The sequence below is a fragment of the Aquarana catesbeiana genome, linkage group LG13 (genome assembly GCF_042186555.1).
Source record: "Aquarana catesbeiana isolate 2022-GZ linkage group LG13, ASM4218655v1, whole genome shotgun sequence".
Classification (NCBI taxonomy): domain Eukaryota; kingdom Metazoa; phylum Chordata; class Amphibia; order Anura; family Ranidae; genus Aquarana; species Aquarana catesbeiana.
This window is the reverse complement of record NC_133336.1, coordinates 213310089-213336578: the sequence shown is the minus strand read 5'-3', so window position 1 is coordinate 213336578 and position 26490 is coordinate 213310089. Positions and strand designations below refer to the sequence as shown.

General features: G+C 44.8%; 1 protein-coding gene and 1 long non-coding RNA gene across 4 annotated transcripts in view; both read left to right on the top strand.

Moving 5' to 3' along the window:
• The window catches only part of LOC141116357 (protein S100-A1-like), a 38961-nt gene extending 32277 nt beyond the window's left edge, over nucleotides 1-6684 (top strand). The window contains exons 1-4 of one of the 3 annotated variants that reach the window (XM_073608592.1): nucleotides 668-775; nucleotides 855-932; nucleotides 1685-1813; nucleotides 6418-6684. In XM_073608592.1, the coding sequence (XP_073464693.1) occupies nucleotides 773-775; nucleotides 855-932; nucleotides 1685-1813; nucleotides 6418-6480 (273 nt within the window). In that variant the 5' untranslated portion in view covers nucleotides 668-772 and the 3' untranslated portion in view covers nucleotides 6481-6684. Of the gene's footprint in view, nucleotides 1-667; nucleotides 776-854; nucleotides 933-1684; nucleotides 1814-5527; nucleotides 5759-6417 lie in introns of those variants that run through there. The other 2 variants (XM_073608589.1, XM_073608590.1) reach the window with 2 other exon arrangements.
• Nucleotides 1-26490, top strand: part of LOC141116359 (uncharacterized) — an 80860-nt gene that overhangs the window by 48490 nt on the left and 5880 nt on the right. The gene's annotated exons all lie outside the window — the stretch shown is intronic.

Below are 26490 nucleotides of genomic sequence, written 5' to 3'. Positions count from 1 at the left end.
TCCTACTTGTTCTGTAGACCATGGTGTTTAGATGAGCTGTTCAGGTCAAGCATCAGTTCAGCCCCAAACATCGCCCTTTCGGGTGTTTGCATGTTCTCCCGCCGAGCTCCCCAAAATGCACTTGTGTGCCACACAGTGTGTTTTTAAAAGCTCTGATTGGCTGAAGCAATGCACCTGACCAGCGGTCAGGTGAAAGGCTTTGCCCAGTCAGGGCAAAAGAGCACCGCAAGAGCTCTGATTGGGCAAAGTTATGACTTTGCCCAATCATGGCTCAGTGCTCATAGTCTCACCCCACACTATAAAAGGTTCCTTCCCGTGGAGATAGAGCTGGGCTCAGTCGTGAGAAGAATGTTTTAGCAAGCTAGTTAGGCCCCTTTAACACTACCGCGACTCCAAAGTCACGCAATTTTGCCGCGATTTTGCGGCCGCAATTTCAGGGAATGCCTGTGTAACTCGCATCAAAGTCGGACCAAAGTAGTGCAGGGACTACATTGAAGTCGGCACGACATGAAGTCGTACTAATATGAATGGTTGTCATTGGAAATCATGGGGAACGACTTGTCATGTGACTTTGCAGTCCCAAGTCGCAGGACAAGTCATTGGAGTGTGGATCACCTGTATAGAGGTATCAGTACAGAGCTGGGTGTGTCCACACAAGGAATATAATACACATAAAGGGGGTGGGGAGAGGAGGGTCTGACCAGATTTCAGTTCATATAAAAGTCTCCTCACACCTGTACCCAGCATAGTGTGTGCCGTCACATCGATCACCATGGTAAGTTATATTACCTATAGAGAGTTTATATTACCCATCCTCACCCATCATCATTGTGTTCTCTTCTCCCCATCCCCAGACTGCAACCCTCAAACCCACCAACAAAATGTTCTGTCTTCTGATCTTTCTGAGTCTCTTCTCTGCCTACAGCACCAAGGTGAGTACCTACCTTTCCTCATTACCAGGGTGAGTACCTACCTTTCCTCATTATACAGGGGGAGTACCTACCTTTCCTCACTAGAAGGGGAGTACCTACCTTTCCTCACTACCAGGGTGAGTACCTACCTTTCCTCATTATACGAGGGGAGTACCTACCTTTCCTCATTATACAAGGGGAGTACCTACCTTTCCTCATTACCAGGGTGAGTACCTACCTTTCCTCATTATACAAGGGGAGTACCTACCTTTCCTCATTATTCAGTGGGAGTACCTACCTTTCCTTATTAGCAGGGTGAGTACCTACCTTTCCTCTTTATACAAGGGGAGTACCTACCTTTCCTCACTACCAGGGGGAGTACCTACCTCCATTATTATCAGGGTGAGTACCTACCTTTCCTCATTACCAGGGTGAGAACCTACCTTTCCTCATTACCAGGGTGAGTACCTACCGTTCCTCATTATACAAGGGGAGTACCTACCTTTCCTCATTATACAGGGTGAGAACCTACCTTTCCTCATTGTGGAGGACAATAATACAAATGTTATTAATAGGAGGCATAGAAAACTGTGACTGTGGGGGAGGGGACATTAGAGTGTAAGCTCCTCTGGTACAGAGACTGATGTGATTGGCTCAGTGATCTCTGTAAAGCACTGCGGTATATGTTATCGCTATATAAATGTATAATAATAATATTAGTGGATGGGGAGGTTGGAGATCAGATGATGGAACCTCCTCATATCTTTGTACAGGTCATATTTCTGGAGAAGAATATAAAGAGTTTGGCGGAAGAATTTAATAAGATCGCAAACAAGGAAGGAAATACAAAAACTTTGAATGTAAATGAGCTGAAGGAATATCTGAAGCTGAATCCTATCAAAGTAAGAAAATCATTTACATTATAATATGGACAACCAAGTGTCTTTGTTCTGGGACCCCCAAGTGTCATTTTTCTGGACCCCCAAGTGTCAGGTTGTCATTGTTCTGGCGCCCCCAAGTGTCAGGGTGAAACTAGAAGATTTTGAAAAACGTTGCCTGGTCTGATGAGTCTGGATTTCATTCTGATGGTGGGGTCAAAATTTTGCCAATGGATCCATCCTGCCTTGTATCACTGGTTCAGGCTGGTGGTGGGGGTGTAATGGTGTGGGGGATGGGGTATCACTGGTTCAGGCTGGTGGTGGGGGTGTAATGGTGTGGGGGATGGGATATCACTGGTTCAGGATGGTGGTGGGGGTGTAATGGTGTGGGGGATGGGGTATCACTGGTTCAGGCTGGTGGTGGTGGTGTAATGGTGTGGGGGATGGGATATCACTGGTTCAGGCTGGTGGTGGGGGTGTAATGGTGTGGGGGATGGGGTATCACCGGTTGAGGCTGGTGGGGGTGTAATGGTGTGGGGGATGGGGTATCACTGGTTCAGGCTGGTGGTGGGGGGTGTAATGGTGTGGGGGATGGGGTATCACTGGTTCAGGCTGGTGGTGGGGGTGTAATGGTGTGGGGGATGGGGTATCACTGGTTCAGGCTGGTGGTGGGGGTGTAATGGTGTGGGGGATGGGATATCACCGGTTCAGGCTGGTGGTGGGGGTGTAATGGTGTGGGGGATGGGATATCACCGGTTCAGGCTGGTGGTGGGGGTGTAATGGTGTGGGGGATGGGATATCACCGGTTCAGGCTGGTGGTGGGGGTGTAATGGTGTGGGGGATGGGGTATCACTGGTTCAGGCTGGTGGTGGGGGTGTAATGGTGTGGGGGATGGGGTATCACCGGTTCAGGCTGGTGGTAGGGGTGTGATGGTGTGGGGGATGGGGTATCACTGGTTCAGGCTGGTGGTGGAGGTGTAATGGTGTGGGGGATGGAGTATCACCGGTTAAGGCTGGTGGTGGGGGTGTAATGGTGTGGGGGATGGGATATCACTGGTTCAGGCTGGTGGTGGGGGTGCAATGGTGTGGGGGATGGGGTATCACCGGTTCAGGCTGGTGGTGGGGGTGTAATGGTGTGGGGGATGGGATATCACTGGTTCTGGCTGGTGGTGGGGTATAATGGTGTGGGGGATGGGATATCACCGGTTCAGGCTGGTGGTGGGGGTGTAATGGTGTGGGGGATGGGATATCACCGGTTCAGGCTGGTGGTGGGGGTGTAATGGTGTGGGGGATGGGATATCACCTGTTCAGGCTGGTGGTGGGGGTGTAATGGTGTGGGGGATGGGATATCACCGGTTCAGGCTGGTGGTGGGGGTGTAATGGTGTGGGGGATGGGGTATCACCGGTCCAGGCTGGTGGTGGAGGTGTAATGATGTGGGGGATGGGGTATCACTGGTTCAGGCTGGTGGTGGGGGTGTAATGGTGTGGGGGATGGGGTATCACTGGTTCAGGCTGGTGGTGGGGGTGTAATGGTGTGGGGGATGGGATATCACCGGTTCAGGCTTGTGGTGGTGGTGTAATGATGTGGGGGATGGGGTATCACTGGTTCAGGCTGGTGGTGGGGGTGTAATGGTGTGGGGGATGGGGTATCACTGGTTCAGGCTGGTGGTGGGGGTGTAATGGTGTGGGGGATGGGATATCACCGGTTCAGGCTGATGGTGGGGGTGTAATGGTGTGGGGGATGGGGTATCACCGGTTCAGGCTGGTGTTGGGGGTGTAATGGTGTGGGGGATGGGATATCACCGGTTCAGGCTGGTGATGGGGGTGTAATGGTGTGGGGGATAGGGTATCACTGGTTCAGGCTGGTGGTAGGGGTGTAATGGTGTGGGGGATGGGGTTTAATCACCACAGCCTACCTGAGTATTGTTGGTGACCATGTCCATCCCTTTATGACTACAGTGTCCCCATCTTCTGATGGCTCCTTCCAGCAGGATAATGCACCATGTCACAAAGCTCCAATCATCTCACCACTAGACAATGAGGTCACTGTACTCCATTGTCCTCCACACTCACCACATCTCATCCAATAGAGCACCTTTGGGATGTGGTGGAACAGGAGATTCTGGTCATGGATGTGCAGCTGACAAATCTGCAGCAACTGCGTGATGTTATCAGGTCACTATGGAGCAAAATCTCTGAGGAATGTTTCCAACACCTTGTTGTATCTATGCCACCAAGAATGAAGACAAAAGGGGTCCAACACGCTATTAGCAAGGGGAACCTAGCTAGTAGGTACACTCTGGACAGGAAAGGGTTACCTCTGATGTATAATGATGATGATGAGGATCACCTCTGGGTGTACCTAATCTGATCCCCATCATCATCATACATCAGAGGTAACCCTTTCCTGTCCAGAGTCTGATCCTCATCATCATGCCACCAAGAATGAAGCCCTAAGGGGGTCCAACCCGCTACTAGCAAGGGGGACCTAATCTGATCCTCATCCTCATCATACATCAGAGGTAATAATTGTGAAGTGGAAGGAAAATGATAAATAATACAAATAAATATGTGAAAAGTGTGGGGGGGCATTTGTATTCAGCCCCCTTTACTCTGATACCCCTAACTAAAATCTAGTGGAACCAATTGCCTTCAGAAGTCACCTAATTAGTAAATAGAGTCCACCTGTGTGTCATTTAATCTCAGTATAAATACAGCTGTTCTGTGAAGCCCCCTGAGATTTCTTAGAGAACCTTAGTGAACAAGCAGCATCATGGCCAAGGAACACACCAGACAGGTCAGGGATAAAGTTGTGGAGAAGTATAAAGCAGGGTTAGGTTATAAATAAAATCTCCCAAGCTTTGAACATCTCACAGAGACATTGCCGTCCACCTAAACTGACCGGCTGGGCAAGGAGAACATTCATCAGAGAAGAGCCAAGAGGTCCATGGTAACTCTGGAGGAGCTGCAGAGATCCACAGCTCAGGTGGGAGAATCTGTCCACAGGACAACTATTAGTCGTGTTCTCCACAAATCTGCCCTTTATGGAAGAGTGACAAGAAGAAAGACATTGTTCACACAGGGGCGACCTCTCAGCTGCCTGACAAGTCACGCTCCTTTCTGTACAATGGAACCGTTCTAATAGGAGCGACTCAAGTCAAACTCAACTCAAAGGTTCCTGTACTACTTTGGGGCAACTTCAGAGCGGCTTGCATTGACTTCTCTACAGAAGTAGTTTTGCAGGTCGCGCTGTACGGGGCGGTTTCCGAGTCAGGCAACTTTGAAGCCCCCCCTGTGTGAACCGGCTCTAAAGGGACAAGGACTCCAGAATAAATAAATAAAAAGTAATATCTTTTAACTCTACTCCAGATACTGCATGTAGTTACTTTCTAAAGCAAGTCACACACAATCAACAGCCAAATTGGTGATTGGGGAACCCTCTGAAAAGTCTTTTTGCTGATACCTGACATTCAAAAATCATTATCTAAAAAATATATTGAGGGTTGCATAGCGTTGACTAATTCTAAAGAGGACCACATAATCTTGATACACAAACTACAAAGATGAAAAAACAGATGTGTAGAATTTTTACCACGAAAGCCTCAGATTTCCAAACTAAATACACTTTTTTATTTCCTGTGGGATACTCTTCTAGAATGGAATCTCGGTGTAATGTAGACAGAAACCGGGAAGAGATGGGGAAAAGATGGTTGATTAAATCTAAGTCTTCCTTCTCTAGGAGCAAAAAGACTCCACCTCCGTGGACAGGATCCTGAAGGATCTGGATGAGAACAGAGATGGGGAGGTGGACTTTCAGGAGTTTGTCATCTTGGTGGCCTCTTTGACCGTGGCCTGCAACACCTTCTCCTGTGAGAACAGCTGAGCCACTCTGACCGTTCATTCCACCGCCATGGAGGAGACCCTTGTACAAAGACTGACATCTCAATAAACTAGAAATTTATCCTTTAAATTCTTCTGTGTTTCTGTTTTTTTCATCAATATATCTATAGAATACCAATGACCATAATCCAATACCAATATTCCTGTGTGTCCGGGTGTCATTGTTCTGGGATCCCCAAGTGTCCATGTGTGTCATTGTTCTTGGACCCCCAAGTGTCAGGTTGTCATTGTTCTGGGCCCCCAAGTGCCAGGGTGTCATTGTTCTGGGGCCCCAAGTGTCAGGGTGTAATTGTTCTGGGGCCCCCAAGTGTCAGTGTGTCATTGTTCTGGTACCCCAAGTGTCAGGGTGTCATTGTTCTTGGGCCCCCAAGTGTCTGGGTGTCATTGTTCTGGGGCCCCCAAGTGTCAGGGTGTCATTGATCTGGGGCCCCGAGTGTCAGGTTGTCATTGTTCTGGGGCCAAGTGTCAGGTTGTCATTGTTCTGGGGCCGCCAAGTGTCAGGTTTTCATTGTTCTGCACCCCCAAGTGTCAGGGTGTCATTGTTCTGGGGCCCCCAAGTGTCAGGGTGTCATTGTTCTGGGGCCCCCAAGTGTCAGGGTGTCATTATTCTGGGGCCCCAGGTGAACTCTTCAGCAGATGTTGCAGTTCCCAGGCTCAGTGGATGAAAAGGGTGCAATGTAATGTTGTGTATTCAGTATATTGGAGGAATGATACTTTGTGTCTTCTCAGGGTCAAGAGGATCTGTATTTTGTTCTGAAGACTTTTGAATTTTTGGATAAAAACCAAGACTGAGAATTACAATACAGCACATTTGTGAGGATTCTGATGCATCACATCACCACATTAAATCACCCTTAACCCCAAAATTGAGGCCGGCTACGGAAGGTGCCGCTACGTCTCCCGGCAACAACCAAATCCACCGTATGAAATACAAAGGAATGGAAATTAATAATGAATGAAAATTACAAATTCAATAAAGGAGAACTAAAGGCAAAACCTTTTCTGTTAAGTTTTTGGATAAAATAAGGGGGAGGGGCTACATCATATTGGTAAGAATACCCTTCACTTCCTGTTCCATATCCAAAACAGGATGTGAGAGAATATCCTCGGTGGCCCCATTGGAAGATTTTCCCTCCTATTCCTCTGCTGGTGACAACCCAAAATTTTGCAAAGTTATTTCAAAGATCATGGTCACCAGGGCAAATATAGAGGAGGAATCTCCCTAAAGGGGAAGACCATTCTCAGCTCTCACAGAAAGATTCCTTTCAGTGAGACCATACACTATGTAATCTGATTGTACAACCTTTGGATCTTTGAATAACCATCTTTGTGGTGTGCGGTCCTCTTCTCATGATTACAGGGAGGAGTAATTATCAACTTATTGGGAGTGAACTTTGTGAAAGGTCAGGAAGATGTCCCCCCCGAGACATTGATGGAAAGTTCAATCATCATATAATTATAATTATTATTTCCAGAGGGTGAGATCGAGGAGATTGAATGACAATCGACTCTCAGTTCTGAAATCCAAGGCCCTCATTTTAATCGTCTGGTAACATCGTGACGTTAAAATCCACCAATATCACATGGAGATTGATTACCAATCATACAAAAATAATTGCCGGTAGTTGGGGGAACTCTGGAACCTTCTATGTGGTGCAGTTTTGGCAGAAGGACCTGCAGCCATAGACCATAATTGGTCACTCTTGTTATTTTGGTGTTTACTCGGGGAGTTACTGTGGATCTTTTGTTTGTCTGTTTATTTAAAGGGTACAATACTAACCATATCTTTCTGATCTGATCCATCCTCACTGTGAGGATTCCCTGTCCTATAGACATACGCATCATCCTGACCTATTCTGTGTCTGCATTCACATTTATTTAGTAATGGACATGGGCAGCTCTTTTCACTCCAAATTTGGGGGGAAAATTGTTCGTTATTCTGAAATGTGGATGTATCTTAATTTCCGAATTACAATAATAATGAATTTAAACAAAATTTCTGACAAAATTCAAATTCAAATAGTATTCCAATTACCGAAGAGAATAGAAAATAAAGAAATAGAAAAGAATATAATAGAAAATAAAAGAATAGAATATAATAGAGTAAAACAGAGCAGAATACAAAATAAAAGAATAGAAAAAAATTGAATAGAAAAAAAGGGGACAGAATAGCAAATAAAAGAATAGAGTAAAACAGACTAAAATAGAATAGCAAATAAAGGAATAGAACAGAATAAAATAGAATATAACTGTAACGAAACGCCCCACACTCCGCTTGAGTACTTTTGTCTTATACCGCTTCCTCCCAGTCTGAATATAGATATGAGATATTCCAACCGCTGACAACCAAGTACTAGTCAGTACTCATTTTGGCTGCTGAACATTATTATTATTATATTATTATTATTATACAGGATTTATATATCACCAACAGTTTGCACAGCGCTTAACAAAATGAAGGCAGACATTACAGTTACATTACAATTTGGTACAAGAGGAATCAGAGGGCCCTGCTCACTAGAGCTTACAATCTAGGAGGGGGGTCAATTGATACAAAAGGTAATAGCTGTGGGGGATGAGCTGATGGAGAAAATGAAACAGTGAATTAGATAGAAGCAGCATAAGCTTCTTTAACCACTTCCCGCCCGGCCCATAACAGATGATGGCCGAGCGGTGGTTGTGTTATCCTGACTGGGCCTCATATGACGTCCAGCAGGATAACCCCCTAGCGCACAGCGTGGCGATCGGGCATAGCATGTGTCCCTCAGACACAGTGCTTCCCCGATTGCGGTAAACAGACAGTGATTTTGGCCATTTACCACGTGATCGGCTGTGTCAATGTCACAGCCGATCACATGTCATAACAAACTCGGCGGCGTGCACCGTACTCGTTGCTGGAGGAGTGCAGGGCAGGGATTGAGGAAGGCGGTTGTCCCTTGGACACAGCGCTTCCCCGATCAAGGTAAACAGGTAATGAAATTGGCTGTTTACCATGTGACCGGCTGTGTCCAATAACAGCCAGTCACAAATGTTAACACAGAGGAGCAGTTACCATCTGATCTCTGCTCTTTCCTCACACACCGATCGTGTGAGGAGAGAGCAGGGATCAGTAAGTGAGATATCAGTGTTCTGTCTGTATACTGTGCACAACACGACCCCCCAATAAAGAGGACCTGTCACACAGCCCAGCCCATCTTTCAATCAACCCATCTGTCAGTCAGCCCATCTGTCAATCAGCCCATCTGTCAATCAGCCCATCTGATCAATCAGCCCAGCCAATCAGCCCATCTGTCAGTCACCCAATCAATCAGCCCACCTGTCAATCAATCAGCCCATCTGTCAATCATCTGTCACAGGCCCACCGCTATCAGTACCGCCATTGATACCGCCACACAGGCTACCAGTACCGCCATCGGTACCACAGCCAGTCCTGCCATCAGGCCCACTATCAGTACCGCCATTAGGCCCACCGCCATCAGTACCGCCATTGGTACCGTCACACAGGCTACCAGTACCGCCATCAGTACCACTGCCAGTTCCGCCAGTTCCGCCATCAGGCCCGCCATCAGTACTGCCATCAGGCCCACCATCTATACCACCACACAGGCCCGCCTCACAGGCCTGCTACCAGTACCGCCACCCGTACCACCATCGGTACCGCCACCACCACACGTACCATTACCTGTTCCATGATTGGTACCACCACCACCCGTACCGCCACCTGTACTACCACACAGGCCCGCCACTAATACCACACTAGTACCACCACTACTGCCAGCAGTACCATTACATAGGCCCGCCAAAAAAGCACTACCATAATGTCGCAAAGGGTTTACACACCTGAGGAGGCATATGCCCTTCTTACCATGTCGGATGATGAGAGCAGTGGGGAGCTCCCATCATCCGATTCTGGTTCAGAATACGAGCCAGTGGAGGATAGTGGATCAGAGTCCAAGTCCTCAGAGGACACCGTCCCTCCCAAAAGAATGAGATCAGGACCAAGATCAGGAGATCTGCCCACCACCAGCAGCGCCAGACCCCAGGAAGAGGAGCCCAGTACAAGCACTGGAATCACACGCCCAACCCGAAGAACCCAGCCCCAGTCCTACCTTCCCGATGCCCTGGCAAACCCCTTATGGTTGCCTGCCAACTCAGGATCCGCTATCATCCCCCTTTCACTGCACAGCCAGGTGTGCAGCCCGACACTACAAATTTTTTCTCAATTTGATTATTTTTCTTTATTTTTCCCACAAGATTTGCTGCAGAGTATGGTGGATCAAACTAACCTGTATGCATCCCAATTTATTGCTGCCAACCCCAATTCTTCCTATGCCCACATGTTCCAGTGGCGACGTCTAACACCGGACGAATTTAAATTATTTTTGGGCCTTACAAAAAAGAACGAAGTCCATGCATATTGGTCCACCAACCCCATCCACCACATGCCCATATATTCCGCTGTCATGTCCAGAACAAGATACGACATGATTATGCGTTTTCTCCACTTCAATGACAATTTACAGTGCCCTCCCCGAGATCATCCCAACCATGATAAATTGTATAAGATACGCCCCCTAATCAATTCCTTTTCCCAGCGATTTAGAGACATTTTTACCCCAGACCAAAAAAATTGTGTGAACGAGTCCCTCATACATTTCACTGGCCGACTGCACTACAAGCAGTATATACCAAGCAAGAGAGCCAGGTATGGGGTGAAATTAAATAAATTATGCGATCGAGCCACTGGATATGTCTTCACATTCCGGATCTACGAAGGCAAAAACTCCCAGCTCCAGCCCCATGATTGCCCCACATATATTGGAACCAGTGGTAAAATTGTCTGGGAGCTGGCATACCCCCTGTTCGACAAAGGATACCATTTTTATGTCGACAACTATTATACCAGCCTGCCCCTTTTTCGTCACCTTTATAGTAAAAAAAAACCCGGCCTGCGGTACTTTAAAAAAAACGGAAGGGATTCCCACAAAATTTGTTGACCAAAAAATTGCAAAATGGAGAATCGGCATTCATGAGGTACGAGGAGGTGTTGGCCATGAAGTGGAGGGACAAGAAAGATGACCACATCCTCTCTACCATCCACAATGACACCCCCAAAGAAGAGGCGGCCCCATTGTAAAGCCCGAATGTGTCCACGATTATAATATATACATGGGAGGTGGATTTAAATGATCAGATGCTACAGCCCTATTTATCAACCAGAAAAATGTAAAAAATGACCGCGCTTCACAAGCATGAAATATTAAATTAAGCTGCAGTTCTATTTTAAGGTGTACACAAATAACCAAATCAAAATAATATATAGGAACCGCACTAAAGAATTAAATTATTATACTACAGAAAGTATAACAAACATTGTCAAATATAGAAAATGCGAAATTAAATTAAATACAAGTATTCATAAACAATCAATCAATTAAGGTGACATAAAATAAATTAGTGACATTGAATAGAGAAAAAAGTCCCAAGACCAAATCGGTATCAGATGGTAAATAACCAAAATCAATTGTGATGACATAAATTATAGAAATAAATAACAATGACCAGAGAGAGAGGTCCCCGAAACCAAATCAATGTCCAATGGTGATAAATCAAAATTCATCGAAGAGCACCCAGTGAAAAATCCACCAACTATAGAAATGCACGCTTACCAGAGGCAAGCTATAAACCATCTTGTATAAGGATATCCACTCAATGGAGATAACACAATCGACCTCCTCACAGGAGAAAGACAAGCAGGAATGCTCCGTCCAGCAGATCAAAGCACTCAGCAAGGGGGACCAGAGGCTTGCAGCAAGCGATCAACCACACTACAGACACATTCAGTCCTTGGCATTGAAGATCTGACAAGTGGATGACTGAAAAGTGGATTTAAACGATCAGATGCTACAGCCCTATTTATCAACCAGAAAGTCCCGTTATTGGTAGAAGAAAGTTGCGTTTCTCCTGTTTCACATGGCACTTTTTAATTTGTTTGTCTGCTACCAAAAAGCAACTCAAAACCAACAAATCACCTACCTGAAGTATATTGAAGATATTGTCACTGCCCTCATTTACCAACAAGGTCCCGCCCCAGTAAGCATTAGTTCTGATAGCGTGAGTCGACTTCATGAGCAACACTTTCCCTATCACATTCCCCCCACAGAATCTGGAAGAAGATGCCAAAAGAAATGCCATGTATGCAGCAGAGGAGGAGTAAGAAGAGATACCAGCTATTATTGTCCCCAATGTCCCCCCAACCTGGCCTGTGCATCGGAGATTGCTTCAAAAATTATCATACATCTATCCAATATTAGTTCCCCTTATTATTAACAGACTACCATTTCCCCATTTGCCTGCTACCATGTTAATTAACTGACCCTGGCATGTATACCGACGATGTCTTTGCTTGCCGATTTAAACCACGTTTCTGACTTCCATGTGCACCAACCTCAGCCTGTTTACCGACGATGCCTCTGCCTGCCGATTTAAACCACGTTTCTGACTTTCACATGCACCGACCTTGGCCTGTTAATCGACCATGTTTTTGCCTGCCACTTGGACTGATCATTTGGCCATCTACTTCAGTACACAGGGGTCTCACATATGTGAGGGGCTTCAGAATAGCGTTCTGAGTAGAGAAAACCAGTTTTTCGTTTTCTGTGCTCCCAGAACAGGGTCTGGTTGCACGGAGGCTTCAAAGCGATTTGGATGGGAGAAGCCTCTACCCCTGTCCCCCCTGGCCCTAAGCTTGATGGTCCTTCCTGCTGCTTGGACCAATACTTTGGCTGTGTTGACCATTTATCTGCCTGCTGCATCTACTGACTTTGGACAGTATTTCTGCCAGGACACCTCTGCCTGCTACCTGGACCTGTACTTTGGCTGTGCTTTGGCTGTGCTCTGGTTGTGCTGACAGTATCTCTGCCTGTATGAACTATGGACAGTATTCCTGCCTGCTGCCTGGATGATTGCTTTTGCTGTCGCTGACCTCATTCCTGCCTGCTGCCTGGACCGATGCTCTCCTCTGTGGACCACTGCACTTCTAAAACCACAGGTAATCTTTTGTTATTTGGTATGTACCTGCTATGTGTTAGAAATATGAAGGGCCTTCAAAAATGTGATCGGTAGTCAGAAAATGATATGTGTAATTAATGCTGCTAGAATGCCCGGAGGTGCTACTTCACTGTTGGGCCTCTGTATGTGGCCAGGCTGTGTAAAAGTCTCAAACATGTGGTATCGCCATACTCAGGAGTAGCAGAATGTATTTTGGGGTTTTATTTTTGCTATGTACATGCTATGTGTTAGAAATATCTTATAAAGGGACAACTTTGTGTAAAAAATGCATTTTCATTTTTTTCCACATTTTCCAAAAACTTCTGTAAAAAAATGAACCATTCAAAAGACTCACTATGCCTCATAGATTATACGTTGAGGTGTTTGCTTTCCAAAATGGGGTCATTTTGTGGACAATTCCATTGTCCTGGTGCTCTAGGGCCTTCAAAACTGTAATAGATGGTTGAGAAAAGATATGTGCAATTTATGCTCGTAGAATGCCTGAAAGTGCTACTTCAATGTTGGACCTTTGTATATGGACAGGCTGTGTAAAAGTCTCACACATGTGGTATCACCATACTCAGGAGGAGTAGCGGAATGCATTTTGGGGTGTTATTTTTGCTATGTACATGCTATGTGTTAGAAATGTCTTATGAAGAGGGGGCGTGGGGACCGGACTCCAAGATGGATGCTTAATCTAGGAGCTCCGCTCGTCCACCGGAGATAATCCGAAGCCATCAGAGCTCACCGGTGCCATCTAAGACCCCAAACACTACCATCCAGCCGGCGAAACCAAGGCGATCGAAACAAGATGCCCAGAAACCACAAGAACCCGCAGCAGCCACAAAAAATGACCAGCTACTATGCCGCGCGGGAGCCTCAGCAAAATGGCGGCAGTGCTCGGGGGAACAGGCCGGAGCATGGAGCCTGCAGCGGCATCAAAGGGCTATCGTCTGCCTCCACCAACGCACCTGACCCACCCAGCGAATCATCCTCGGGCACATCTAGTCCCTCAATGAGAAGTCCGGCAAAATCCAAACAGCGGAGGCACTCTCCACCCAGACCGCCGGCAGATCCTGTAATGGAGGTAGGCGGGCCTCACTGCACCACCACAACACAGAGCACTCAGGACAGGGATCCCGTCACAGACTTCCCCACAGCAGACAGACCAGTGTCAGACACCATGATGAAGGACATGCTGCTGTCCCTGAGATCGTCCCTGCAAGCTGACATGGTCAGAGGGATAATTGACTGCAAGAGGGAGGTGCAACCCTTAGGCCACAGAGTGCATCAGGTAGAGCACAAGATGGAGGAATATACCTCATCATATAATGTAATGGTGGAGGCCCACACAGCTCAGGGGGAAGACATTGCATGGATAAAGGACAAGCTGGCAGACCTTGAGGACAGGTCCAGGAGGAACAACCTCAAATTAAGGGGTATACCTGAAGCAGTTCCCCCTAATCAGCTATTGCAATTCGCCCAGACCCTATTCTCAACTTTAGTGCCAGCAGCAACTGCACAAGATCTTCTTGTGGATAGGATTCACAGGGTCCCCAAACCATCCTTTCTCCCTGCTGACACACCCAGGTATGTACTGCTGAGAGTACATTATTATCACATAAAGGATCAAATGTTGCAAGCCTCACGTAAACCAGAAAACATCCCACAACAATATGTGAACATCAGATTACTCCCTGATCTGTCCAGACACACGCTACAATGCAGTCGCAACCTGATGACAATCACAAAGGCACTGAGGAACCATAAAATCCTCCACAAATGGAAATACCCGGCAACACTTTCCATTACCCACAACGGGGCCACCATTACAGTATCCACATTAGAAGAGGGGCTTGCTGCCCTGCGGAGATGGAATATACTCCCTGATCAAACCACCCTCCATTCACTCCCTGCAGGGCCGCCTATTATACAAAATGAATGGCAAACTGTAACCCACAAGTGCTCTTCAAAGAAGAACAGCGGTGGAAGCTCATAGCAATGACCCATAAGCATAACACTCTATCTCTGGAGAAGAGCTTCTTTATTGAACACTCTTCAACACCCCTACACCATCTGTAGCAGTTACGTCTGCACTAGGATCAGTTTTCTTTTCAGATCCATTTATTATGATACCTGTGTTGACTGTTCTTATTTTTTTTTCTGTTGTTTTTCTTTTTATTGTTTATCTTGAAATACGCAGTTCAGTTCGAAGTGACCTCAACCTCTCTACTGACATGGAAGATCTACATCTGCTCTTTTCCAGGAGCAAGGCAGCTGCATCCTACCAAATACGTGGTCACAGTGAGTACCCACACCACAATGCCTTACCAAACATACTACGATCCTTACAATGACGATCAAATGCTTGTTGATTAACGCCCGTGGCCATATCTATGTCTATAATAGAACGGGGAGTCTCCTCCTCACCCCCCATCTGGCGCTGCAACATTAGACTACTCCAGGAATCACCCACCTCTAAATCCATTTCCCAGCACCTAAACAATTTCTTTGCAGACAATGTAGGCTTAGTAAACGACCCATACATTTTATGGAATTCCTATAAGGTCTACATGAGAGGCATTCTCATGTGACTAGAGGCTAATGAAAAAAAGGGGGATATATAAAAAAACCAACCATGGGTTTACACTGCGCTAGATGTCTAAATAAAATGAGTGGGTATTATATTGAATAAAAACTACCCCAATATCCACAAAGCAGCCAGCACCAAAGAGTCAGATACAAGCACTCTAAGTACAAATAAAATAAAAACGATGCAGCGCTAAAAATGAGCAATAAGTGAAAAAATCAGAAACATGTAAAAAGAAAATGCATGTGTATATATATATATACAACAAAAACAAAAGAAAAAGGATGTGGGACTTTGAGTGAGGCACACGGGAGCAAAAGTCAAACTAGAATAAAGTTTCAATTTTTAATATGAGGTAATACATAAATTCATAAGTTTACATTTGTAGGAACATAGCTCAATAAATATAATTTGTATTCAATCATAAAATACATTCCAACAAGGACTTCTATGTAAACATATGAGGATATGAATAAAAAATGCATAACAATGAATATGTGGCACGCAGTGTCACTAGAAAAAAGTGTCAAAAACAAAATACAATAACAATGGAACGTCCATACATAGCTAATAATGGTGTATGAATAACGGTAGTTGTAAGCTCTACGCCTTTTCGGGACCTTATAGCCACTCATCAGGAGCATAACCGTATTAATCACCTATAAATAGGGGAAATTAGCAATATTTAGAGTAGTTTAACCACCTCAATACAGTGCATTTTTGCCCCCTTCCTGCCCAGGCCATTTTTCAGCTTTCAGCGCTGTCACATTTTGAATGACAATTGCGCGGTCATACAACACTGTACCCAAATAAAATTGTTATCATTTTTTCCCCACAAATAGAGCTTTCTTTTGGTGGTATTTGATCACCTCTGGGGTTTTTATTTTTTGCGCTATAAACAAAAGAAGAGTGACAAGTTTACAAAAAAAACCACAATAATTTTTACCTTTTGCAATAATAAATATCCATTTTTTTTTCTTTAAAACAAATTTTTTCTCAGTTTAGGCCGATATGTATTCTTGTACATATTTTTGGTAAAAAAAATTGCAATAAGCGTATATAGATTGGTTTGCGCAAAAGTTATAGCGTCTACAAAATAGGGGATAGATTTATAACATTTTAATTTTTTAATATTTTTTTACTAGTAATGGCGGCGATCTGTGATTTTTATTGTGACTGCGATATTGCGGTGGACATATCGGACACTTTTGACACATATTTGGGACCATTCACATTTATACAGCGATCCGTGCTATAAAAATGCATTGATTACTGTATAAATGTGACAGGCAGGGAAGGGGTTAACACTAAGTGGTGATCGAGGGGTTAACTGTGTTGCTAGGGAATGATTCTAACTGTAGGGGGTGGGGACTCACTAGGGAAGGAGACCGATCGGTGTTCTTCTGTACTGGGAACATACCATCGGTCTCCTCTCCTCTGACAGGACCGTGGATCTGTGTGTTTACACACACAGATCCACGGTCCTGCTGTGTTACCGGTAATCACAGGTGCCCGGCGGACAACGCGGCCGCCATGCACGCGCACCGGGTGCTCAGTGACACGGCGGGCGCACACGATCGCCGTCGGCGACGTGCGTGCGCCCCCTGGTGGGCTGGGAAAGCGAGGCCATCATATGACGCCCGCCGGCCACGAGAGCTGCGCCACCTGGTCGTCAATTGACGGCCGGTGGTCAGCAAGCAGTTAAAGGAAGAGTGGGCAAATGTAAAACATAAAATTCCACATTCTTCCACAAAGACCATAACTTACAATTGCGTCCGTGCAAAGGCGGCGCAGCCCTGAATGCAGAGCCCACCCACAATGCCAGGGTCCGAAGCTGAGGAAGCGTGTCCAGGCAGCAGACCCGGCAACGAGAAACCCCCAGATTGGGTCAGAGTGCGACGGGGTGACCTCAGTGGAAAGAGGAAAAAAAGGACCTGAAAAGCAAAAACACGAAGTGAATAGGTAAGAATAGTGTGAAAATATGAGAAAATGAAAGGAGAATATGAAGCAGTGAAAATAGGTTGGAGTAAACAACGAATAAAAGAAAGAAAAGGAAAAATAAAAGAAAAAAAGGTTTCGAGAAAGAGAGAATAGAATATGAGAGAAATAACCAAGATAGTACAGAAAAAAGCCAGGGAAGGGGGATGGTAAAACAAAAGAGGGAAACTGAGTGAAAGAAAAAGAGGTGAAGAAAGACCATAGCTGTGAAGAAAAAGACCTGGAAAAACAAAAACACGAAGTAAATAGGTGAGAATAATGTGAAAAAATGGAAAAAAAGAGTATGAAGCAGTGAGAATGGGTTGGAGTGAAAAGAGTGAATAAAAGAGAAAGAGAAAAATGAAAAAGTGAAAAGAAGTTTTGAAAAAGAGAGAGTGGAATATGAGAGAAACGACCAAGATAGTCAAGAAAGAGACCGACCATACCTGTGAAGGAGGGAGTAGGGGCATGGTTGCCAAAAGTGTGTGGCTGCTTTATGGTGTACGGATGAAGCCTGAATTGAGAGACACCTCACTGGGAGAAGCCAAAGCGGGGAGTGTTGCCACAGAGCACACCCCCAATGTCATGCAACCAGCAAACCAAAGGGGGACCGGGAGGCGCTGCAGACCTGCCAGCCAGGCGACCGAGCTGGCAGAGCGTGAGCGCCAAACCGACCCCACCAAGCGCTGGAGATGGAAAACATGCTGCCGCCAGGGGCGTCGGGAGGGGGTGGCTAGACGTGGCTGAAGCCCCGAATGTGCCCCCGAAAAGCCCCGAGCCTCAGGCATGCAGCTCACAATTGAAAGCCCCGAGCGGCGAGCGCCGGGACCGATCTGATCCCGAGCGCCGCCGAGTTTGGCCGAGTGTCATAGCAGGTCCCGCCTTCTGGAGCCTGCAATGCCTATGATGGACGTCCCCCTGGTCCAATGATGGGACCGCGGGACGTGTGACGTCCATCATAGGCGCTGCAGGCTCCAGAAGGCGGGAATTACAATGTGGCCGCCACTCCACATACCCGCTCTGCGCTCGGGCTGCCCGCTCTCCTCTCCTCCTCGGGTCCTCCTCCTCCTCCTCTGACTGCCTGGCTGCTGTGCTGTGACACCGCACACCACAGCTGAGGTAGGTCAGACACAGTGTATGGAAATATCAGTGGAGGTAGGTCAGTGTATGCCAGTGTACGGGCTGTTTTTTTTATATGAAATAATACTTGGAATGTTTGAGGCAGCAGCACTGTTTCTATTCATCAGGTGTGAGGCAGCTTTGTGCAGCGATGGGCTGCTTCCATTTTGTTATGGCATCGGCTGATCATGGTGGAAGTAGTAGCTGAGGTGGATTCTAGCAATGTGTGCTTGCAGGAAGAACCACAAGGGACTGGCTCATATTATGGCTGTGGTAAAACATTCCCAGTCAGCTTAGGAATTTTTAGGTAGATCAGTGTAGGTAGGTCAGTGTAGGTAGGTCAGTGTAGGTAGGTCACTACCATCAGTGTAGGTAGGTCAGTGTAGGTAGGTCACTACCATTAGTGTGAGTAGGTCAGTGTATGTAGGTCAGTGTATGTAGGTCAGTGTAAGTAGGTCAGTGTAGGTAGGTCACTACCATTAGTGTAAGTAGGTCAGTGTATGTAGGTCAGTGTAGGTAGGTCAGTGTAGGTAGGTCAGTGTAGGTAGGTCACTACCATCAGTGTAGGTAGGTCAGTGTAGGTAGGTCACTACCATCAGTCTAGGTAGGTCAGTGTAGGTAGGTCACTACCATTAGTGTAAGTAGGTCAGTGTATGTAGGTCAGTGTAGGTAGGTCAGTGTAGGTAGGTCACTACCATCAGTGTAGGTAGGTCAGTGTAGGTAGGTCACTACCATCAGTGTAGGTAGGTCAGTGTAGGTAGGTCACTACCATTAGTGTAAGTAGGTCAGTGTATGTAGGTCAGTGTAGGTAGGTCACTACCATCAGTGTAGGTAGGTCAGTGTAGGTAGGTCACTACCATTAGTGTAAGTAGGTCAGTGTATGTAGGTCAGTGTAGGTAGGTCACTACCATCAGTGTAGGTAGGTCAGTGTATGTAGGTCAGGTAGGTCAAGGTCCAGCCGGAAAAAAAAAAAGGCCTGCGTCACGTGTACCCCCCCCCCGTTTCCGGCCTTGGACTTCGGGCTGAAGCCCCTGGTCTTTTTGCCATCTAGCAACGCCCCTGGCTGCCGCTATGGGGCGTCATAAAGACGCTGAACAGCCGGCGCGGAAGGCATGACGTCGACGCGCAGTGGAGGAGGCCCCGCCCACCCCACATCACAACAAGGCGGAGGGGGGATCCCCAGTACACGTCGCAGCTCTGGAGTGTGGCAGAAAGGGCAGGCCAAGACAGACAGCAGCCAGAACCAACAGTGCACGGACACAACTGCAAACACTGAATTATAAAGGGGCAAAACACCTGAGATGACTTAGACCCCTTTCACACTGGGGCGTTTGCAGGCGTTATTGCGCTAAAAATAGCACCTGCAAACCGCCCCTAAACAGCCTCCGCTGTTTGTTCAGTGTGAAAGCCCGAGGGCTTTCACACTGAAGCGGTGCGCTGGCAGGAGAAGAAAAATTCTCCTGTCAGCTGCCTCTTTGGAGCGGTGAAGGAGCGGTGTATTCACCGCTCCTAAACCGCTCCTGCCCATTGAAATCAATGGGACAGCGCGGCTATACGGCGGTAATACTGCGGCTATAGCTGGGCTATACGAGGGGTTTTAACCCTTTTTCGGCCGCCAGCGGGGGGGTTAAAACCACACCGCTAGCGGCCGAATACCACGGTAAAACAGCGCTAAATATAGCGCTGTTTTACCGCCGATGCCCCCTACCGCCCCAGTGTGAAAGGGGCCTTACTAATGATTGACTCCATATAGGGGCAATCAAGGTGTGAAATGGGGAAATACTGGATAAACATCAAAATTAAATTAAATTAAAAAAATAAAAAATCTGAAAATTAAATGATATAATACTTGAAAGTGCAAGCCGTGTGCCTCCATCCCTAATTATTTGATTAAAAGGAGAGAAATAAACAGTATTGGGACTTTAAATGAGGATAGTGGGGCCCTTCATACCCCTCCTCCATCCCGGTTCAATAATAAAAAAAAAAGAAAAAGGATGTGGGACTTTGAGTGAGGCACACGGGAGCAGAAGTCAAACTAGAATAAAGTTTCAATTTTTAATATGAGGTAATACATAAATTCATAAGTTTACATTTGTAGGAACATAGCTCAATAAATATAATTTGTATTCAATCATAAAATACATTCCAACAAGGACTTCTATGTAAACATATGAGGATATGAATAAAAAATGCATAACAATAAATATGTGGCACGCAGTGTCACTAGAAAAAAGTGTCAAAAACAAAATACAATAACAATGGAACGTCCATACATAGCTAATAATGGTGTATGAATAACGGTAGTTGTAAGCTCTACGCCGTTTCGGGACCTTATAGCCACTCATCAGGAGCATAACCGTATTAATCACCTATAAAGGCAATGGTAAACAGCAAAGGTAAGCGCATCACGCCGTGATACGCTTACCTTTGCTGTTTACCATTGCCTTTGTGACCGGATCCGTCTGTAAGTGTATTTCTTCTTTCATTAAATCTATAAGTGGAACGATTACACTATAGGAGTTTTTTCTATTTATATCTCCTGAGCAAATGCAGATCCAGCCTTATTGCAAGATGCCGGTATAGGTTGTTGGGAGACCTTAGTATTCCCTAATGCTTGCTGTGACCACCTGTGTGGTCAGTGTAGTCGGTAAGGAGCCTCATTACTCACTTGGGTGTTCTTAACTCTTGAAAGTCTGGATTCTTTTCACTACGTTTTTTTTGGGGATCAGCTCCTGGATTACTTTATGGACTTTTTTATATATTCTTTTTGCACTGTGTGTGATGGGACTATTTCATATATTGTGATTATTGTATATTTCATAAGTTTTTTTACTTTATACTCTAATAATTTTTCTCAATTTTTGATGAATGAATTATCAATAGCACTTTCCATGATACATTATGATACACTGTGGTATATATATATACATGCATTTTCTTTTTACATGTTTCTGATTTTTTCACTTATTGCTCATTTTTAGCGCTGCATCGTTTTTATTTTATTTGAAAAAAAAGGGGGACAGCAGCTTAATGACATTCTAAAATCAATTAATGATTTAGAATCCAAAAACAAGATAGCGCCTACATTACCACTATCTGACACTCTGAATAGCCTCAGAGAGAAACTTAGAGAACTACTGTCTCAACAATACGACAAACATCCTAGGCGCCTACGTCTAACCCATTAAACAAACACCAACAGAGCAGGCAAATACCTAGCAAACAGACTTAAGGCAATCCGTTCAAAGACAAGGATTACATACCTTAAACATCCTACGTTATCCCACAAAATTACAAATCCACAAGACATAGCGAATCAATTTGCTGATTACTACAGCTCATTATATAACCTAATTAATGATCCCAAAACACCCCAACCGACCGCAGAACACATTCAAACATTCCTGCAGAACATAAACCTACCTACTCTCACTGAGCACCAACTTGAAGCCTTAAATGCACCAATTACAATCCAGGAAATAGAACTAACTATTAACACGCTTCCAAACGGGAAATCTCCTGGACCTGATGGGTTTTTTAACGAATATTTTAAACTATTTAAATGCACCCTCTCTCCACATCTCTCCACAGTATATAACAAAGCTGTTGAGTCTGCCACCTTACCTCAAGAAATGCTGAAGGCACAAATAGTTACAATACCGAAACCAGGCAAAGAATCCAACACTCCGGACAACTTTAGACCAATTTCCCTTCTCAACTCGGATACCAAAATTTATGCCAAACTCTTAGTCAAAAGACTAACAAATATTATCCCCACAATTATAAAGCGGCAACCAGATGGGTTTTGTGAGGGGGAGACAAACCTTGATTGCAACCAGGAGAATTGTTAATGTGATACATTGTGCTGAGAAAAATCGAACGCCTTCTCTGCTGCTATCTATTGATGCAGAGAAGGCATTCGACAGAGTCCACTGGACCTACATGGAAATGACCCTGAACAAATTTGGCTTCAGAGGCCCCATATTACAGGCCATTATGGCCCTATATTCATGTCCCTCAGCACAGGTTTACTCAGCTGGCTTTCTATCTACACCATTCAATATTACCAATGGTACTAGACAGGGGTGCCCCCTATCTCTGACCATATTCAACTTAATGATTGAACCCTTAGCAGAAGCGATAAGAACACACCCCTCGGTTACAGGTTTCCAGCTTGGTACTAGCACACATACTATCAATCTTTTTGCGGATGATGTAATCCTACTTCTGACCAATCCGCTCAAGTCTATAAAACAAGCCCACAAAATACTTACTGACTTTGGGAATATTTCTTATTATAAGATTATTTTTTCTAAATCATTGATACTGGACGTAGGAATAACACCCTCGACACGTGCTGCTCTACAGTCACAGCTACCCTACACCTGGAGCAAAGGCAGTATTACGTATTTAGGAATTACTATCACCAACAAAACTTCAACGCTTGTCAAAGTTAATGTGGTTCCGCTGATAACCAAGCTGGAAACACAACTTAGGGATATTTATAAATGGTAAGAAAGATAAAGGGATTTTTACGGTGCAAATAAGCTGAGCATAGAAAATTTAAAAGAACCAAAATTTTAATTTAACCATTAAAAAAACATACAATTTGTACATAATTCATAAAATCTCAATATTGAGTCACAGTGGTCAGGTGGGATATGAGTGTACATATATTTTGGAAGATGATATAGTTGCATACTAGCCCGACATGTTTCGCAGTGTCGCTTTTTCAAGGGATATGCAAACTGAAAAGTGGTATCATCCAACACTCCTATAGATTCTAAGAAAATATAGAGAATTACAAAATAGCATTCATTGTAAATTGCAGAGAAATACAAATATACATAATTATTGAAAAACTAGCGCAGTGTCTTCTTTGAAACAGCACTGTTAGGGGGCTTACCCCCATAATGACCCAAAGCTCAGTCAGTCCCCACATTCACCAACCAGAACTGGAACAGCGATAAGGCCGAATGTGCAACCACAGGGGACAGAAAGGTAGAACTTTATATAGAATACAGAATACAATGTATCAAAATGGGCTATTTATTAATGTAGGGGAGGTAAATGTATGGCTAAATATATAAATATCAACGGAGTGAAAAATGAATTTTGTTTGTTAAAATTCTAGTAAAGACTCGCAAGAGGTGGGCAAAGGAAGCTCTAGTTAGCTAAAGAAACCCAAAAAGCCATTAGGCACTTACTCTATAAATTATTCAGAACAGCACCTGTGGAACGGAGGCGGTCATCCAAACTCCTGCTAGGTGGTAGTTACAGGGGATGGTTCAATAATGCTAGCGAATAAAGCAGAGATAAAGTGATAAGATAATAGAGAATGCTGAGAATAACAGAAATTAGAAAGACTGGGAAGTGTAGATGAAAAGGAATATAGCATAGAGATCAAATGATAATAACGGTTAGACAGAGATCATCCAGTGTAACTAGCCGGATGATAATGGACACATTGTCTCAGTAAATACATATAGGGGAAGCAGATCAGCAGTTTAGGTGCTTTTTGCACTAAATATAAAAGACCATTAGGTATTGGGTAGCAGATGAGTAGACTAAAGATGATAGGAAAAATGGAAGGGAAAAGCGTCTGGTTTTAGAGCAGTGTGTGGTAAACTTACCAGTCACTGACACTGCTGGGAAAAGAGTTCCACCCTCCGGTGCTGACATATTGCACTGTCAGATTAGCCGGCTTAAATGCTGTCCCCCATCGAGCTGGCGTGTGACATCACCAGCTCGATGCGGATGTGTAGGCGCCAGTGCGCATGCCCGAGGAGCCGGAGATCCCATCCTACTACAAGTCCCATGGAGCACCGCGGTCCCACACAGAACCGACATGCACAGTGTAATGCATGCCGATTCCGACTGTGTTTCCGCGGAGCCCGGGTTGCAGGGGTGGGAAGCAAAGCACAGACGTGACCCACTGATGTTCTGATCCCTCAGGAGGCGCGGCGCAAGTGGGCACATCACAAGGATGTGCCACGGGCGTCCGTGTGGTTGGGATAGGCCCCGCTGAAACCAATGGAGGAAGGGAGCCGAGAACAAACAGGCTGAGGGAAATCAAAAGGGCAGCTGATCGGAGAGGAGAGGACCACATACACTACGATCCGATCAGTGAATCAAAGAGACAGAGCGCTTAAAAAAGACCCATAATAATAAATCAAGAAATTACACACAAATTACAGCTAGTATGGATATTTGTTATACAATAACCATGTAAAGAAATTGGGAATTACATACATCTAGGTATATTAAATCTATAACAAAATAGGGGGTAATATATAGAACTTAATTGGAAAAATAAAAGAAACCAATAAAGGAGGGGGGGCGGGGAAAGGGTGAGAAACAAATAAAGGGGTGACCAAAAATTAAAATAAATTTTACAAAGATCACTGTGCAGATTCACAGGAAGGACTTATAGCTTAAGCTCTCATTTAAACCCGGGAAAACAGTAGCCCTGAGGGTGTATATCCAGCGGGCCTCGAGCTGGAGCAGCGTACGATCGACGCTGCCGACGCTGTGCTCCAAAGCCAGGAATTTGATGGTATATTGATTGAAATTGTGACATGTACCAACGTGTCTGCCTATGGCGGTGTTCATTTGTTTTTTAAAAATAGGTTTTATATGGTCCCTTATCCGTTTGAAAAATGGTCGCTTTGTCTTGCCAACGTAAAAGCCGCCACAGACACATTGAGCCAGGTAGATTACACCTGGAGTTTGGCAGGTTACTTTGAATTTAATCGAATGCCACTTCCCGTTGGGAAGCAGGAAACAGGATTTGTTATCTACAAAGTTGCAAATATCACATTTTCCACATGGGGAAATGCCTATGTTGGTTGGGTTGTTGTCAAAAGAAGCTTCAGTAAAGTGGCTATGAACTAAACGATCCTTTAATGAAGGAACCCGTCTGAACGTTATCTCTGGAAATGAATTTATGCATTTCCTGCCTATTGGATCAGCTGATAGGAGGGGCCAGAATCTAGTCAAGATTCTTCTGATCTCGCTGTGTTGATTAGAATAGCGAATAATTAATCTGACTGTGTTTATTTTTTTCAGGGTTTTTTTTGAGAATATTAGGGAATCCCTGTTTTGGACCTTAACCCGATTATATGCCCTCTTGAGGCATGAGTGATTATAACCCCGAGAGAGCAATCTTCTATACAGGTCCTTTGCAGCTACTTGAAAATCTGAATCCTTACTACAGTTGCATTTGAGTCGCAGATATTGGCTATAAGGATACTCCTCAACAGCGAATCTGGATGTGAGCTGTCCGCATGGAGAATTGTATTGCCAGCAGAGGGTTTTCTGTAAAGTGAGGAATTCAATTTTCCATTGACATTAATGGAAATAGTCAAGTCAAGGAAATTAATTGCAGTTTTACTGTATTCCATGGTAAATCTGAGATTGAAATCATTAATAGAGATCAATCTCAGAAAATCATTCAACTCTACCTCAGAACCAGACCAGAAAATCAACACGTCGTCTATATACCTGTACCATGAAATGACCTTCTCCATAAGGTGGGCAGAGTCGTCCCTGGAAAATACATCCTTCTCCCACCCCCCCAGGTACAGGTTGGCATACGATGGGGCACACCTGGTCCCCATCACAACCCCCTGCACCTGGAGGTAGTGGGAGGAGTTAAACACAAAGACATTGTGTCTTAAGATATAATCGAGAAGTTCTAGAACGAATTCATTGCACTTATTATAAGAGGGACCTCTTTCAATTAGATGATTTCTCACTACTTCAATAACCTTTGCTGTGGGGGATGGTATTATACAAACTTTCAATATCACATTATTCAATATCAATATCAATTCAATATCACAAACAATCAATATTCAATCTCACCGCTGGTGAGACACTTTTTGGAATTTGGACATAATGTATCACAATTAAAATATATGGTCCTAGAGGGAATAGAGAAAAATAGGAGGGGAGGAAACTGTGAAATGATTTTAAGGAAAAGAGAGGTATACTGGATATAACATTTTTAAATACCATTGCCCCATATGGTTTAAATGTTGATTTGGATCTTTATTTGTTTGTTT